Consider the following 18,025-nt stretch of genomic DNA (forward strand, 5'->3'; position numbering starts at 1 on the left):
GAAGATGACAGCTTTGAGCTCAGAACTCTCTTTTCCCAGTCTGGTTCAAAGAATCAGAACTTCTAATTTATCTTGCATCTCTTTCTGCATTGAAGAGCGTGATTTCCAGTTGTTGATTTGCCCAAAAGCCCTTCTAGCTACACAGAAGGAGACAGTGTCTTTTCCTGACCAGTGGATAACAGGAGAATAGAGTTTTATTAGGGTTACAGATCTCAGTGACTTGTTTATTAAGACAGAAACTCCCTCAAGACCATTTCCTCAGGAAATGTTTGTTTATACCATGGTATTTCCCAAAGGACACTCAATAATGTATTCATATTTCAATTCATTCCAGGAATAATTGCACTGTGACAAAAATATGACAAAAGAGGCAAGATATACAAGGGAGAAAAGACAGTCTCTTCAAAAAGTGGTTTTGGTGAAACTGGGCAACTACATGTAAAAGAATGAAATTAGAACATTTTCTAACACTATAAACAAAAATAAACTCACAGTGGACTGAAGACCTAAATGTAAGACTGGAAAACATAAAATTCCTAGAGGAAAACATAGACAAAACACTCTTTGATATAAATTGTAGCAATATTCTTTTGGATCTGTCTCCTAAAGCAAATAAAAGCAAAGATAAACAAATGGGACCTAATTAAACTTAAAAGCTTTTGTACTGCAAAGGAAACCATCAACAAAACAAAAAGACAACCTGCTCAATGGGAAAAAAATATTTGCAAATGATATGACTGATAAGAGTTTATATCCAAAATATATAAACAGCTTATACAACTCAATATCAAGAAAACAAATAAACCCAATTTAAAAATGGGCAGAACTGAATATACATTGTTCCAAAGAGGACATGGAGATGGACAACAGGCACATGAAAAGATGCTCAACATTGCTAATCATCAAGGAAATTCAAGTCAAAACCACAATGAAATATTACCTGACACCTGTCAGAATGGCTGTCATCAAAAAGAACACAAATAAATACGTTGGTGAGGATGTGGAGAAAAGGGAACTCTCCTACACTGTTGATGGGAATGTAAATTGGTGCAGCCACTGTGAAGAACAGTATGAAGATTTTTCATAAAACTAAAAATAAAACTACCACATGACCCAGCAATTCTACTCCTGGGTGTAGATCCAAAAAAAAAAAAAAAAACCCTCAAAAATGCTTATTTGAAAAGATACATGCACTCCAATGTTCAGAGCAGCATTATTTACAATTGCTGTCATTGTAAATACAGCAGTTGTAAATAATGATATGTAAATCATTTTGCATATCTGTAAATAAATATGGAAGCACCTAAGTGTCCATCAACAGGTAAATGGATAAAGATGTAGTATATATATATATATATATATATATATATATATATATATATATATATATATATATATATACAATGGAATACCACTCAGCCATAAAAAATGAAATTTTGCCATTTGCAGCAACATGGATGAACTTGGAGGGTACTTTGCTAAGTGAAATATATCAGAAAGATAAAGACAAATACTGTATGATATCACTGATATGTGGAATCTAAAAGATACAACCAACTAGTGAGTATAACAAAATAGAAGCAGATACACACGTATTGAGCCCAAACTAGTAGTTACCAGTGAGGAGAGGGGAAGGTGAAGGGCAATATAGAAGCAAGGAATTAAGAGATATGGACCAGTATGTATAAAATAAACAAACAACAGGATATATTGCACAGAGACTATAACCAATATTTTATAATAACTATAAATGGAGTATAACGTTTAAAAATTGTGAATCACTATTGTACACCTGTAACATCTAATGTTGTACATCAACCATATCTCAATTAGAAAAGGAAAAAAATAAAAAATATTTTTTTAAAAAAATAAAAAAGAAACAGATTTAAAAAAAAGAAATACAATTGCAGGTGGCTTTGTCAACCTTGACAGAAATAAAATATAAAACCTTCAAAAAAGATAATTATGCTGTTTACCTTAAACTTATACAGTGCTTTATGTCAATTACAGCTCAATGAAACTAGAAGGAAAGAAAAAAGACTCCAAGAATTACATAAAGTTACAGTAATCAAAACAGTGTAACAGTGAAATAAGGGCCAGTAAATAATGAGGCAGCACATCTAGAAGTAGACCCATATGAATAAGGTCGGTTGATTTTATACTGTTGACACATGTAATACCAAGGTTAATCTTGAAAAGAAACAAGAAATTAGTCTGGAAAATTGCACCAGGAATACACAAAGTAGAGTTTAGAATCCTAAGCCTAACGGCAATTATTAGCCAGTGAGTAACCTCTAATAGTCTTTGAATAAGAGAGAACATTCATTGATCCATTCAACAAACATTAATTGAGAAACTACACGTCTGGCACTGTTCTAGGAACTGCAGATAAAGCACAAGACAGAGCTCATGGAGCTTTTACTCTAGTAGGGAAAAGACACACAATAAATAATTAACTTATGTAATATTTAAGAAGATAATAAGAGCTATAAAAAAACACAGCAAGGGATGTGGGTTGTATGTTTAAATAGGACGGTAGATTGGGTGAAGGTGACATTTGAGCAAAGACTTAAAAGACTGTGGTGTGCTGTTAATATATCAGCTACTCTTAATGGACCAGTGAATTATTGTCCTCTGCTTCAGGCAAACAGCTTCACCATAATCTCTGGCTCTAACATAGGATGTTTTGTACCTAGTGACAGGTTAAAGAGACGGAAAGACCTTTCTGATCTTTTTATAATATCACAGGTCACACAGTGAAGGTCACTGTCCACACACATTTCTGGTCTTTAAATAGCTTGCACCAGCTGCTTCAAATTCCCTTTTCAAATCAGTTCTCAGAAAGGGATCTGAAAATATCCTTTGTACATAGACTAATTGAGCCGGTATGTGGTTACCTACATGCAAAATTCTTCCTTAAGTCATTTATGGTATTTTTACCAAAGACGGAAAACCTCTAGTTGGAGAAACTCAGGCCTCAGTGAACAGGTGGGTAAGCTATGTTTTTTATCAGGGCTTCTCATGAGAAGTTTATGCAATCACCACAAAGGCAGAACCCTTATCAAGTCCAGCTGTAATCACTGCACCAGTCACTATGTTTATGTGTGTGCACTTATCAGTGTCTGCTTGCTTAGCTACCTCTGTGAGACATTTTCGGTCAATGCTCCACAATCATGGTGTTTTATTTGTGGATTTACCCTTAGAATCTTGCTGTGTCCTGCAGTGACTCTAATGAATCCCAAAACCTAATCTTAATCCCACTACAAATAAGTTATAGATGGGGGAAAATAATTAACTGTCGTAAACTCTCCTACGGACCCGCAGGCAAACAAGACCTCAGGGACTCATTAAAACTTGAGTTTTCTCTAGGAGCCTTACAGCTCTCTCGTCTGTATGACGCAGGACCAGGAAAACTTCCTCTGAGTTGATGTCACTTCAGAGACAATTGCTGTGAAAATTTTATTGTAAATGCATTTCACCCATGGCTTCTCCAAAGTCAGGTTTACAGATGTCTTGCTCCAGCACAAACAGAAAAGAGTACAAAAAAAGAAATATTTTGACTATATATTTTGGTACAGAACCTTCCCCTTTCCAAAATCTGAATCTCTTATTTTTGGTTTCTTTGCTTTAGTTACTTCTAGCACATGTCTAATATATGTACATTGATACATTATATACATATATGTGTGTGTGTATATATATATAAAATATGTAATGTAAATGGATGTCTGATACATAAGCATGTATACAATGTCTTTACATCCATGTTTTAGGGTTGTGGTAGATCATCAGATAGCACTAGTATGAGACTGGGTGAATTGTTTATCACTACACCTGAGAGAAACACAAGAACAGGCATAAATTCCAACAAGAAGAGGCATAGATCCTGGCTGGAGAGAAAAGAAGGTGGCTGATAGGTCTTCATTTGAAATGGTCTCAAGTCCTAAGAAAGTGAATAAAATTAAGGTCACTAAACAGAATTCAGATGGGACAGCATTCCATTTAATGTTCAATTTGCCTTTAATTTGTACATTTTTTAGTATTTAAAACTCTAAATTTAGGGCCAAAAACATCTGGTTCATGCCTTAGAGGAGCTTACTGTCTAACAGAGGCAGCTCTCATTTGCCTCTTGTTCCTTTTCCTCTCTCCCCATATTTCACCTTTCCCAACATCCTATGTCCTGCTTTTTCTTCTTTAAGTGCTTAGTGAAGTCATCTGTTCAGCAACCTCCTCCGTAAGGGTGGCTCTCAAGCTTGTGATGTTAGTTCTCATCTTTCCATTAATTCTCGTCTCTCCAGGTGATTATGCCTAGTGGGGAATAACTGATGATGAGTAACAACCATAAAGGCAGTGACTGATGATGATGGTCGTGGTAATGATGGAGGTGGTTGTGGTGGTGATGGTCATGGTGGTGGTCCTGGTGATGATGATGGTGATGATGATGGAGGCATTAGACTCTATGTGTCCCAAGCTGCAAACTGACTCTGGATAGTAAAGGAAAATTAACACACCTGGGAGACAAAATGTGATTCACAGCACAGATGTAAACCAAGACTCTAATTGCTCCTTACTAAGAACTCCAGTCTCTGAAGTGCCGCGTCCCGGGAGAAGTTCTGCTCACATATATAAGTACATAAACAGACCCCCAAGTCTCCCAATCTCAGTGACACATTTTTTATGAAGGTGCCGGCTCCTTTGAGTAAATTTAGGACTAGATATAAATCTACGGTCCTCTCACTTCCTGATATTTATTTCCTGACTGTTGAAACCAAGACAACCCTAAAATTTCCAGAAGGCCGTGTTCCATTTTTTCTCAGCACAGGTACTTAATTACAATTTAAAGCAATTGTATGACAAAAATATTTCCTCTATGAATTCCTATTTCTAATGCAGGCTGTTTTCAACCATATGCTTACTTCATCTCTGAGTGGTTTTGTGTGTGTGTGTGTGTGTGTGTGCTGTGTTCTTATCCACAGCAAGCCTAGCCTCTGAGGGACTGGTAGAACTAGAGATAATAATTGTAGTAACTGATATCAGATACGTCTGTCATGTTTCCCTATTTTATACAATTAGATAATTATGGGAGTAAATATTTCAATCAGTGCTGTCTAGGATTTTCCCATCTGCACTGTACAAAGGGAATGGTGTTCACTCTGTACTGCTCTGCAAAGCACTTTTATGTCTGCTAATGGTATATTCAAGGTGGATTTTCTATGTTTCTTATTATTTTGAGAGGTGGAAATTGAGTAGAAGGGCATATATAAGGTATTTCTAACCTACTGTTGTTACCTAGAAGAAATTTTTCTCCTTTGTAATAAGAGAAAATAATATTCAAAAAAATCTTAGCTACTTGTGATAGCAGTTATTATGAGGTCAACAATTAACCACCAATAATTTAACATGTAAAGTTTACAATGCAATGCGTATTTTCTTGTCTTCAAACCACATCCTAAGGATTTAAAGACTCTTACCCCTAGAAAAAGAAATATAATTAGTACTAGAGTTATAATTATAGGAATAAAATGTAAAATGCTACATTAAAAAATTTTTTTAACTACATAAATTCTTATACACATGTAAATATAAAGATGCATTGAAAAATCTATATGGATAATCATGACCATTGTTAGTCTCCAAGGAGCAGAAAAATGGTATTTTATTTGGAATTGTTTGTATTCCTGATTTTCAATAATGTACATATACTACCATGGTAATTTTTTAAATGCATCTGAAATTAGCAATAAAATCTACTCTTCTGTGTCCAAAAATTCAATAAATTAAGTTTACTGAATAATAATAAAGTGCTACACACAAGATAACCTACAGTAAAACAGCATAGCTTAGTGGAAACAAAGCAGACTGCTGGTCAGAAAGTCCTGGGTTTTAGACCCAGTTCTGTGTCTTGCTAGTTTTATGACTTTGGGTAACTTATTTAACTTTTAGAACTTCAATTTCCTAGAGAATAGGAAAATAATAAGCATTTCTCTTTCTTTACATGCTATGCACAAACTGAGACACTAAAGCACATTCAATCTCAACATTGCTTAGACCTGTAGGTGTGCAGATGTCCAAGGCTACACACCTGGGGCCAAGGGAAGCAGCTCATGATCAGAAGAAAGCAGTTGATAGTTAGGAGGCCTTGGGCAAGTCACTTAGCATCTGGCACTTCAGTTTTCTCGGTATGAAAATGGAAATAAAAATTCTACTCTAGATGCATTTCTCCTCACACCAGATTCTTCTAGGGGTTGTTAATGAGCTTGACCTGTGAAGAGCATGATACCAAAGTTAGTATCTGTATATGAAAGCAAATAAAATAGTGCAAATTTAAAGTTTTTAGCTTAAGAAATACATGTCAAGAAGGGATATCTATAAGTGTCATATCCAGCAATGACTCTCCACACTTCTTAGGTACAAGTCTACGATTTGAGTACTTTATCATTAAGGAGATAATGGAGCCATGGTTTGATATTATGATCTGAAAAGAAAAACAATAGTAACAATAAAAGTAGCTATTGAGTACTTACTCTGGACTTAGTATGTGCCGGGGCCCAGGCTTCACGACAGACAGATTAAATCAAAGACCCTGTGGAAACTTGATAAATGATCCAGGTGATTATAGTAGGCAGCCAATGTTGAGAGCCACTGCCTTAGGGCCTAAGTCCAGTACAAAACTAAGAACAAATTCCGGACACCTCATAACAACTCACATGTTTATAGGAATTGAGTTCTTGAAAAAGTTTTTGTAAATATGCAGTATCTCCTATTATTTTTACAACCACCTTTGGAATTGATATTACTAATTGCTTCATCGTTCAGATACAGAAGTTGACCTGTAACTCAATGATACTGTTAATAACTACCTTATCGCCCTGGCACAGCATCAATCTGAGATAAATACTCGTATGTTCACATTTAGTGAATAATTAGAACTTGAATAGACCACAGGGAAATTTCATTTCTGATGCAAAATACATCTCCAACTACAAAATGTGAATTATCCTGCTTATTACCTATAGGATTGAGGTTCTCAAACTTGAGCATGCATTATCATCACCTGGAGACAGCACTAAACACAGATTGCTGGGCCCTGTCCCCAGAACTTCTGAATTGGTAGGTCTGGGGTGAGTCCTGAGAATTTGAATACCTAATGTCTTCAAGTGATGCCCATGATGCTGGTCCAGGGACTTCACGTTAAGGACCACTGCTCTAGGATATTTGAGAAACATGAAAATGATAAAAGTTCCAGATCATTCCTCTTTTTCTTCTCATCTCCGGATCTTTGAAATGCCCAGGGTGTGGTCTCTTCCCAAAACAAACAGCAGGAAGTGGAGAGCATCCATCAGGAAGGATCCCAGGACCACTCAGCTGGCCTCAGATGCTGAAAACTAGCTTCACCAAGCAGTACAAGATGCAGCCTTTCACGGAGTTCTTCTCTACCCTCTTCACAGGGCTCCCCACCAGAGGAGAATGGCTGCAGAAAATCACTCTGCAGTGACAGAGTTCATTCTTGGAGGTTTAACAAATCGGCCAGAGCTCCAGCTCCCCCTCTTCCTCCTCTTCCTTGGGATCTACTTGGTCACCGTGATAGGGAACATGGGCATGATAACACTGATTTGTCTGAATGCTCAGCTTCACACCCCCATGTACTTCTTCCTCAGCAGTCTGTCGCTCGTGGATCTCTGCTACTCCTCTGTCATTACCCCGAAAATGCTGGTGAACTTTGTGTCAGAGAAGAACACCATCTCCTATGCAGGGTGCATGTCCCAGCTCTACTTCTTCCTTGTGTTTGTCATTGCTGAGTGTTACATGCTGACAGCGATGGCTTATGATCGCTATGTCGCCATCTGCAGACCTTTGCTTTACAACAACATCATGTCTCATCGAGTCTGCTCCCTGCTGGTGTCTGGGGTCTGTGCCATGGGGCTCATTGGCTCAACCACAGAGACTGTCCTCATGTTGAAACTGCCCTATTGTGAGCTCCTAATCAGTCATTACTTCTGTGACATCCTTCCCCTCATGAAGCTCTCCTGCTCCAGCACCTATGACATTGAGATGACAGTCTTCTTATTGGCTGGATTCAACATTGTGGTCACCAGCTTAACAGTCCTTATTTCCTATGCCTTCATCCTGTCCAGCATCCTCCGCATCAGCACCACACAGGGAAAGTCCAAAGCCTTCAACACCTGCAGCTCCCACCTTGCAGCAGTGGGGATGTTCTATGGAACTACCGCCTTCATGTACTTGAAACCCTCCACGGCCAGTTCCCTGGCCCAGGAGAACGTGGCCTCCGTGTTCTACACCACAGTGATCCCCATGCTCAACCCCCTGATCTACAGCTTGAGGAACAAGGAGGTCAAGGCTGCCATGCAGAAGACTCTGAGGGGAAAAATGTTGTGATGCAAACGTTATTATCCTTTCTCAATTTTAAAAATAAGTTGTCATAAATACCAGAGGGAAACTCTCTGAATGCTTGCCCTTCGGAGATGGGAAACAATCCCCTCTCTACCTGGCTGGGTGACTGCCTCCTTCCTCCTTCCCTCTCCTTCCCTCCTACTCTCTACTCCCATTTCTGTCTGAAACCCGCTGATTTTGAGTTCATGTATTTTCTCATTTGGGATCCATTCTCTATCCTGAGCCCTTTGGTGACTGTACTACCTTATTTGTAATTTAACATAAATTTAAACTTTCACGGACTCTATGGAGAACAAAGTAATGGTTACCAGTAGGCAGAGGGAAGTAGGGAGGGACAAGATAGGGGTAGGGAATTAAGAGGTACAAATTCCTATGTATAAAATAAATAAAAATGAGATATAGTGTACAGCACAAGGAAATATGACTTACTTTACAACAACTTTAAATGGAGTAAATTGTAAAAATATTGCATCACTGTTGTACACTTAAAACTAATATAATATTATAAGTTAACTATAATTCAATTAAGAAAAATTTAAACTTTCAGCATTGAGTTTGAAAGTTATTCATTGTTTTACTACTCTCTATAGAGAATGCGTTACTCAACCCAGTTCCTACTTCTTTGCACTCGGGGGTACACAGGGCAGAGAGGGTCACGTCACCCAGAGGTGACACCAAGGGCCTTTCTCATCTAGACCTTTTCCTCTCCTCTCTTTCAGTCCTCTCTTCTTATTCCTGCCCAAGAACAGCTACCTGATCCCTTGATGTGATTTCCTTAGTAACAGTGATAATAACACCAGCCACTAACATGGTTTTGGATTCTTGCTCTGAGCCAGGCCGCTCTTCTAACTGCTTTTTGTGCATTATTTCAGTTACACCTCACAACAGAGCGGTACTGTGGAAACTTGGTTTAGTAAACAAACAACTGGACCCTGGGATTGAGCATCACCTGGAAAGTTGATAGAAATGCAAATTTGAGGTTCCTGCTCCAAGTCTACGGAGTTACCGGGTGGGGCCCAGCAATCTGTGTTTTAATGGGTCCCCTGGCGATTCTGATGTTTACTGAAGCCTGAGACCCACCTCACTTCCACCTTTCAAATCTCACACAAAAGCATTTCATTAGTGGAAACATTCACATCCATGGCTCCAGCTGCAAGGGAACCTGGGTTATGTCATTTGTAGCTTTTTAACCTGAGTGGAAGGAGACTGGAATGGGCGCTGAGACAGCCACTCCCAAGTGTCTCCTCTACCTATTTTTTCCTGAGCCCTTTCCAGCAAGAGATAAGGTCTACCACCACGGGTCCCCTCTACTTAGAAGAAAAGGCAGGGAAATCTCTTTCTTATCTAAAGGTGAGGAAACCATAAAGCCAAATAAACTGGTGTATTTATTCTGTCAAAAACTAGGGCTCTTATTCAGCAAAGGACACCAGGGATAGAGTTAATAGAAACAACACAGGATGGAAGAAGATTTCTAACTAGCATATTTTAGAAACTTCAGCAGCAACAGAGAAAATGGGCTTGGTATACGGAACAGTTGACAGAAGAGAAAACCTGAAGTGCCACTGAGCACAGGAAGAGATGCTCAAACCAATGACTACTCAGAGAAGTGCAAGATAAAGAAAGGTGTTTCTGTACACCCACCACCAGGTAACTAAATAGGTAAATTGAAGTGGAGACGTGGCCTCAGTTAGGAGCAAAGGATTAGCTATAGGAAATCTAGCTAAGAGCTGCAGTGCTGTGTGAGAAAAGAAAGATCATGAGACATAAAACTCAATATTACTTATGTATATTTCACTTACATGGACACAAACCGAAAAGAAAGCACATTTATAGAGGAAAAAAAACCATTATTAATAAAACACATATTGAACAGGTTAGAACGGTTACCCAGAGAGATAAAATGCATGGAAGGAGGGAGTGTGAAGAAGGGAAACAAATAAAAATTCCTTTTCCTGTTCCACTCCCAGTTGCATGCCATCAACTCACTCAAGGCCCTGGATCAGAGCTCCCATTGAACCGCTGGGTAGGGAGACAGGCCAGCTTACTTTTAATATTGCAGGGCCGGGAGATTCTCTAAATATTTAGAAGTTAAAAATTATGCTTACAAAACATTAAATATTTTCTTCTTCTTACCCTGATGAGTGTATCTTTACAACTAGCTGCAAGGCCACGTTCAAATTTAGAAATCTCAAAATTCTAAGAGTCTTATGCCAGAACATATAACAAACTGGCGGTTACCAGTGGAGAGAGGGAAGAGGGGAGGAGGATAGAGGCATAGGGGATTAAGAGGTACAAACTATTATGTTTAAAATAGGCTAAAAGGATATATTGAATGACACAGGGAATATGGCCAATATTTTGTAATAACTGTGAATGGAGTATAACCTTTAAAAATTATGATCACTGTTTTGTACACCCCTAACATATAATGTTATACATCAACTATACTTCAATAAAAATATAAAATAAAATAAAATAAAATAAAATAAATACAATACAGGAAGGCTCTCTCTGGTCCCCAGCCCCCTGCCCACAGCCACAGCCTGGCCTGTCCACTTCCCACTCTGCCATCTGTCCCAGTCCATCCATACCCCTGAACACAACCACTCCCTGGCCATCCTTTGGTCTGGGAACAAACAGCCAGCTGTGTGGTCTCACTCTGGGGTGTTGGACTTTGGGAAGAGCCTTAGAAGCAGGTGCAGTGTATCTGGGCATGGAATTCTGTATCCCAACACTGAAGTCAAGTCCAGAAGGAGGTGTAAAGCCCTTGCCTGTGCACATCCCCTTGGATCCATTCACCCCCTGGGGAGGGATACAGCCAGAGAAGGGCCAAGGACAAGTACCTGTCACCAAGTCAGAGAAGGTTACAATGACTACTGTGCAGAGAGGTGACCTTGCCTGTGTGTTGGCCCATAGCTGCTGCTTCTCCCCACCACTGGCCAGTCCCGCAGTTGAGGTGAGATGTGTGTATCCCTCATATTACAGTTTACAAAGCATCTTTTTTATAGTGAATTCTGATTTATATGCAGAAGACCATTCTTTGAGGGAAAGTCACATTAAAGTTGAGACAAATTTTATTTCAGCTTTGTCAGGATATTTTTTCCCTTTTTATCAGTGTTTTTCATAAAAAAGGAAATCTATGTGAGTGCGTATTTCATGCTTCTCATTCATTTTTTTGCATTTGTTGTTCCTGAAACACTCCTTATTACAAATAGAAGAAATGGAGCTAAGTGACCTGTCCAAAGTGTGGAATAAATGAAGGCCACCAAGTGAGGACAAGCAACGTCTATTTATCCAGAGCTTGCTTGATCCAGCCACCATCACTCACCTTTGGCAGAGACTCGCAAGCAGGCAGGGAATGGGAAAGCTTTGTAGTGAAGAAAGGGGAAGGCGTCATGTGTGCTCTGATTGGAGGTTATTGGCACGGGGAAGCTGGAGGGGGGCTAACGACAAGCAGGGCATCCTTTGTGATAGGTTTGGTTTGGGAGCATATTTAGCTTTTCCTGATTGGACCCAAGTTGGAAGCAGAGGTTTAAAAAAAAAAAAATTGGGAAGCTGGCAGGCAGTGACCAAGTCCTGCCCATTCTGGGCTGATTCTTGCAGAGACTGTAGTTTGGCTTCCCAAGCTGGTTGCTACAGGTTGTGGGTAAAAATTCTATTTTTACACATCGTCTGGCCATTACGTGTTTGTATATGCAGTTTCTCAAAAGTCACACAGTGAGAAGCTGGTACTATCATCCTTGATCTTTTGATTGCAGGTTTCAAAATTCATGCCTTTTCCACTTCTGTACCCCTCCACGCATTCCAGAGTTTTCAGAGGAGTTCATGTAGTTTAAACCACTTGGAAAAAGTCCAGGGTGGGGCGCGGGAAGGGTAGCCTTGAGCATCGTTAAACACCACAGCAGTTTTGGAATAGGAACCACAGTCCTTCATCAGGAAGAGGAATAAAATGCAGGTGTAACAACCCCAGGCAGAGTCTCGGGGCTCCATTCTCATTCCAAACCACAAAATGAGGGACTTCCTCACAGTTAAACAATTTTCACACCAATTGCATAGGGTCTCTAGCCCTATAGGCTGGCTTTCCCCATCACTATACTAAAAATTTCTCATTTGGGAGTGTTTTGCACAAAAGAATGGTGCTCAGTTGGCCCAGGGACGGCTCAGGGTAAGCAGCCTGGCACCAGTCCCAGCTGAAGTTCTATTCTCCTCCAGCAAAGACCAGCTCAAAGCCAACCAGGCCAAGCCTCCCTCTAATTAGGAGGGGCCTGGCCAGTTATTTAGAGAAGCATCTCCTGCCCCTAGCATAGATGACTGCTCAGAGCCAGCTGCCCAAAGCCTTTGTGTCCTCAAGGGATCCTGGAACCCCTTCTGCTGCCTGCCACCCCACCCCCATGCTCAGCAGATCCTGTTGAACATGCAGCTGCAGAGCACATACCCTTGGAAGCCCTGGTGCCTGACAGAGGCTCACGTTCACAGCTGGGAGCTTCCCCCTGCCGCAGGAGCTCCTGGCCAGGAGTCCCCTCCAGTGTGGCTGCACTATGTGGTCCCCACCACCCTACTCCTCTCCCTGCATGGGATTTGGAGTAAGGCAACTCCAAATGTGAATCATATGCTGACCAGCTTTCATTTGGGACAGGCCTGGAAGTCATGAAACAAGCTGATGAAGGATGTGCTTTCTCGGTCTGGACTTTGAGAAGTAGACAAGTGCAAGTATGACAAGGATAATGAGGGTGAAGGATGAAACCATCCCTGGTTATAACAGAAGCTAGCCAGATGGAGCGCCCGAGGGACAGGAGGGGAGGAGGGCACCCAGGCTGGGGAGCTCGCGTTCATATCCCGAGATGGGTCTAAGGCCCCTGGGCTGTCTTCCTGGTAAAGTGGAAACGGCCCTTCCCTCTCCCTTCCACATAATACTCATGTATTTATACTTGTTTTTCCCTTCCAGGCTCTTTTATTTGGTGTATTAAAGGGAAAAAATGTACACACGGTCCAGATTCCAGAGATTATTATTCTTCCAGGGAGTGACATCCTTGGGGAAAGGGGAGGGGAAGTCTGTAGGCCATTTACCTCGCAAGAGCCCCATTTTAAAGACGATAAACCAAACATTAATGCTCTAATGTCAGCAAAGCAACTATAAACATGTTTGCAACATAGATATCTAGTATCTATATAGCAGCTCAAATTTTACCGGTAAGGGAAGGGTGTAGCTCAGTGGTAGAGCGCATAACTAGCATGCATGAGGTTCTGAGTTCAAGCCCCAGTACCTCCATTAAATAAATAGATGAATAAACCAAATTACCTCCCCCCCCAAAAAATTTTTTACTGGGAAGTGTTTTAAAATAATTTAATACATCCCCAAAATTATTTCCAAAACCACTAAAGCTAATGACTTCATTGTTGTTTAAATGTTTAACATGTGGCATAGTTAGCATGTATATTTTAAATACTCACTGTTATAGTGGAGGCCTATGTTTCACGTGCATGCACAGACACACACACATACACACACACACACACACCCCTTTGGTTGTCTGTTGAGGTGCTTTATGTAATCAGTACAAGGAGTAGCCCCTTTTATAAAACTTATTTTATGTTTTTATGTTTTTAAATGAGCATAGTTTATAATATGTGGTGTGTCTTTACTTTCATGACAGATAATTAGCCATGCCTTTATCTTATATTCAGTCTTCACTCAGAAACCATGTCCTATTTTTTGACATCGTTGCTATGGAAACACACAATCAGGTTTATGATGTGCTAAGACTCATTGCCCTGAGTCCTGAGTGATAAGCAGGTGACCGGCAGAGGGATTTCCAGGCAGAGAAAACAACATTAAAAAAAAAAACATGGAAATACAGAAAAACCCAACTATGTTTAGGGAAAGGTTGGCAATATTAAGGCTAAATCACTGAGACTAAGTCATCTGAAGAGTGAAATAGGAGAGCTTCAGGGAAGAGTGGTGTGACTGGTAATTTTATGTGTTGGTTGGCTGAGTCATGTTAGGTGGAAGTATGGATTTGTTATCGTGTTTATATGAAGACTAAGTATGGTTTAAGGAGATGTATATGGAGGCCTAGCTGACAAAGGGTAGACCATGACAGTTAATTTTATGTGTCAGCTTGGCTAGGCTGTGGTGTCCAGTTGTTTGTTCAAACACTAATTCCAGTTCTGTGAAAAATGTCTTTGGTAACTTGATAGGGATTGCATTGAATCTGTATATTGCCTTGGGTGGTATAGCCATTTTAACAATATTGATTCTTCTCATCCAAAAACATAGTGTATCTGTCCATCTGTGTCATCTTCAATTTCTATCAGCAGCATCTCAGTTCTCAGAGTACAGGTTCTTTGCCCCCTTAGGTAGGTTTGCTCCTAGGTATTTTATTATTTTTTTAAATTATTCTTTACTTTTTCATTTTTGGGGGGTGGGGAGGGGATTAAGTTTATTTTTTTTAAGGGAGGTACTGGGGAATGAACCTAGGACCTCGTGCACGTGCTCTACCGCTGAACTATATACACTCCCCGCCGGCATTTTATTCTTTTGATGTTATGGTAAATGGGATTGTTTCTTTAACTTCTTTTTCTGGTATTTCATTGTGAGTGCATAGAAATGCAACTGATCCCTGCATATTACTTTTATATCCTGCAACTTTACCAGATTCACTGATGAGCTCTAAGGAAAGACAGTCTCTTCAGTAAGTGGTGCTGGGAAAACTGAGCGGCTACACATAAAAGAATGAAACTAGAACATTTTCTAACACCATGTACAAAAATAAACTCAAGATGGATTAAAGACCTAAATGTAGGACCAGGTACTATAAAACTCCTAGAGGAAAACATAGGCAAAACACTCTTTGACATAAATCGCAGCAATATTTTTTTGAACCAACTCCTAGAGTAATGGAAATAAAAGCAAATAGAAACAAATGGGACCTAGTACGACAATAAAGTGATTTTTTTCCTCTACAGATATTATATATATTTTAAGTATCTAGATGTTCCATTTAAACAATATCTTCTATTTCTTTTGGCATGTTTATTTTTTCTTTAAATTATTGAGCATATTGAGTGTATTTATAATAACTAATTGTAAAGCTCTTACCTGCCAATTCCACCATCGCTGTCATTTCCAGAATGTTTCTGTTTACTTATATTCCTGCTGGTTACAGGCTACATTTTTCTGCTTCTTCCATACCTAGTAATTTTTGATTGGATGTGGACATTATTTTAAAATTTTTAAAAATGTTGTTGAATGCTGGATTTTATTGTATTCCTTTAAAGTGTGCTGCACAAAGCTATATCATAATTAAATTGCTGAATACCAGTCATAAAGAGAACGTTTTAAAAACAACCAAAGGGGGAAAAGCACATTACATAGAGAGGAACAAAATAAGAATGACTATAGACTTCTCATCAGAAATGATGCAAGCAAAAGATAATGGAACAGCATCTTTTAAGGGAAGAAAAATATTGTCAGCCTAGAATTCTGTCTTCAATGGAAATATCTTTCAAAATTGAAGATGAAATAAAGGCTTCTACATACAAACAAAAGCTTGGAAAATCTGCTGCCAGATGACTGTACTACAGGAAATGTTAAGGGAAGCTCTCCAGGCAGAAGGAAAAAAGATACCAGATGGAAAATTAAGGAGCCCCTAAAATTGTAAAAAGTAAACTTAAAGATACCATGTAAGTGTAAACTTACATGGGAGCACCTAAAATAGTAAAATGTGTGGGTAAATATAAAAGATGTTTTTCTCAACTTTTAAGGAAAGATGGTAGAAAAAAAGTATGGGCTATAATTTTAAGTAGAGTGGTGAGAAAAAGCTTCATTCTGAAGGTAATTTTTGTACCACGGCCAGAGTTACGCTCAGCAATGTCAGCTATTCTAATGTGCGCTTGGGTAAACACAGCCCAGTGAAACATCCCTCAAAGGCAATGCATTTTTATCATGTGCTTCAGCAACCCTTCCTTAACCCAAAGCGCTGGCTCTAAGGGAGAAAATGTTAGGTATGGTGAGAGGTTAGAGGCGCTAAAGACCTTTCTGAGCATTTTAAGAAATCATAAATCATATAATGAAGGTACCTATGCACACCTGATTCTGTTCTCCAAACACCCAGCCCTGGCTCCTTTAAATTCCATGCATTGTATAACTGACTTCAGGAAGGGTTTCTGATGGAGTGATTCCTTCCAGGACTAATAAAGCTGGTATGTGATCACTTGTACTCCACATTCCTTATTAAGGACACTTTTATTTTAATGAGGATAGACTTTTTAGCCAAAGCAATAAATCTCACTTTGGGGAAATTCAAGCCTCAGCGACTGGGTGGGTTAGACATATTTTTAGTCAGAGTTAAGTGCAAGCGTCCCCTTGGAGAAATTATGAAATCATAACACAAAAGCCAAAACCCATCTTATTCAAGACCTGTTTATGTTTATATGTACACACTTGTCAACGATTGCTTATCTTTCTTTGTAGCCAGTATTCAATGAAGACTCAGAAGTAATAGAGCTTCATTTATAGATTTTTCCACTTAGAATTTTGCTGCATCCTTCAATATCGTTAATAAATCCCATTCCTTGTCCTCAATCCCACTGCACAAAATTTACATTAGAGAAAAATAGTGCTTGCTTCAGCAGCCCATATACTACAAATAGAGAAAAGCAATTCATTATCACAAACTTCAAATAAGCCCCAGAAGGCAGTCTCCTTGGGACTCAAGAGCAAATAAGACCTCGGGGATTCATTAAAAGTTGACTTTTCTCTAAGAACCTTTGAGGTTTCTTGTCTGGATGATGCAACTTCAGGGAAAGTTCCTCTAAGTTGATGTCACTTCGGAGACGGTTGCCATGGAAGCATCATTTCCAATGCATTTCAAAGCTGTTAGAGCAACCCCCTTTTTTGTGTTTTTCCAAATTTTATTTTTACTTTTTATTGAGGTAAAATTCACATATCATGAAATTTGAGGTAAAATTCACGTATCATAAAATTATCACCATGTTAAGGTGTACATCCTGTGGGTTTTACTACATTCACAATGCTATGCAACCATCAGCACTAAATCCAGAACATTACATTGTCTCAAAAACAAACCGCATATCCATAAGCAGTCACTCCCTGTTTTTCTCTTACCCTCAGCCCCTGGCAACTGCTAATGGGCTTTCTGTCTCTACTGATTTGCCACTTCTGGTCATTTCATATAAATGGAATCATACAACATGCAGCCTTTTGCGTCTGGGTTCTTTCACTCAACATAAAGTTTTCAAGGTTTGTTCATGTTATAGTATGTATCAGTACATCTTTTCTAAGAGATGAGTAATATTCCATTGTATGGATGTGCTATACATTTTATTTATCCATACATCAGTTGATGGCCATTTAGGTTGTTTCCACGTGGGGGCTATTATAAATAACGCTGCCTGCAGGTCGGCCAGAGGTGAGAGCTTAGGGTCTTCTCAGGTCTTTTCTGAGCGTGTGCCCAGCCCTAGCCATGTGTGTGGTCTTCTAGGGTCTCAGGAATCTGCGGGATCTTTTCAAAGTTATTTCCAAAAACATCACATTCCCTAGCCTTTCCTCCCAAGATTTTTGGTTAACCTATTGTTTTCGCTAACTGCCCCA

At 39.3% G+C, this 18,025-nt stretch overlaps 1 protein-coding gene across 1 annotated transcript; it reads left to right on the forward strand.

Moving 5' to 3' along the window:
* The first annotated feature begins 7,443 nt into the window (after positions 1-7,443).
* On the forward strand, positions 7,444-8,397 carry LOC105094474 (olfactory receptor 8A1). The gene has a single exon (XM_010986514.2). It carries the CDS (start codon positions 7,468-7,470, stop codon positions 8,395-8,397), a length of 930 nt encoding a protein of 309 aa, XP_010984816.1. The 5' UTR covers positions 7,444-7,467.
* The last annotated feature ends 9,628 nt before the right edge of the window (positions 8,398-18,025 follow it).

This window comes from Camelus dromedarius, chromosome 34, assembly GCF_036321535.1.
Source record: "Camelus dromedarius isolate mCamDro1 chromosome 34, mCamDro1.pat, whole genome shotgun sequence".
Classification (NCBI taxonomy): domain Eukaryota; kingdom Metazoa; phylum Chordata; class Mammalia; order Artiodactyla; family Camelidae; genus Camelus; species Camelus dromedarius.

Excerpts from the sequence above, each read along its gene's own strand:
- LOC105094474 (XM_010986514.2), top strand. The coding sequence starts at position 7,468 with ATGGCTGCAGAAAATCACTCTGCAGTGACAGAGTTCATTCTTGGAGGT.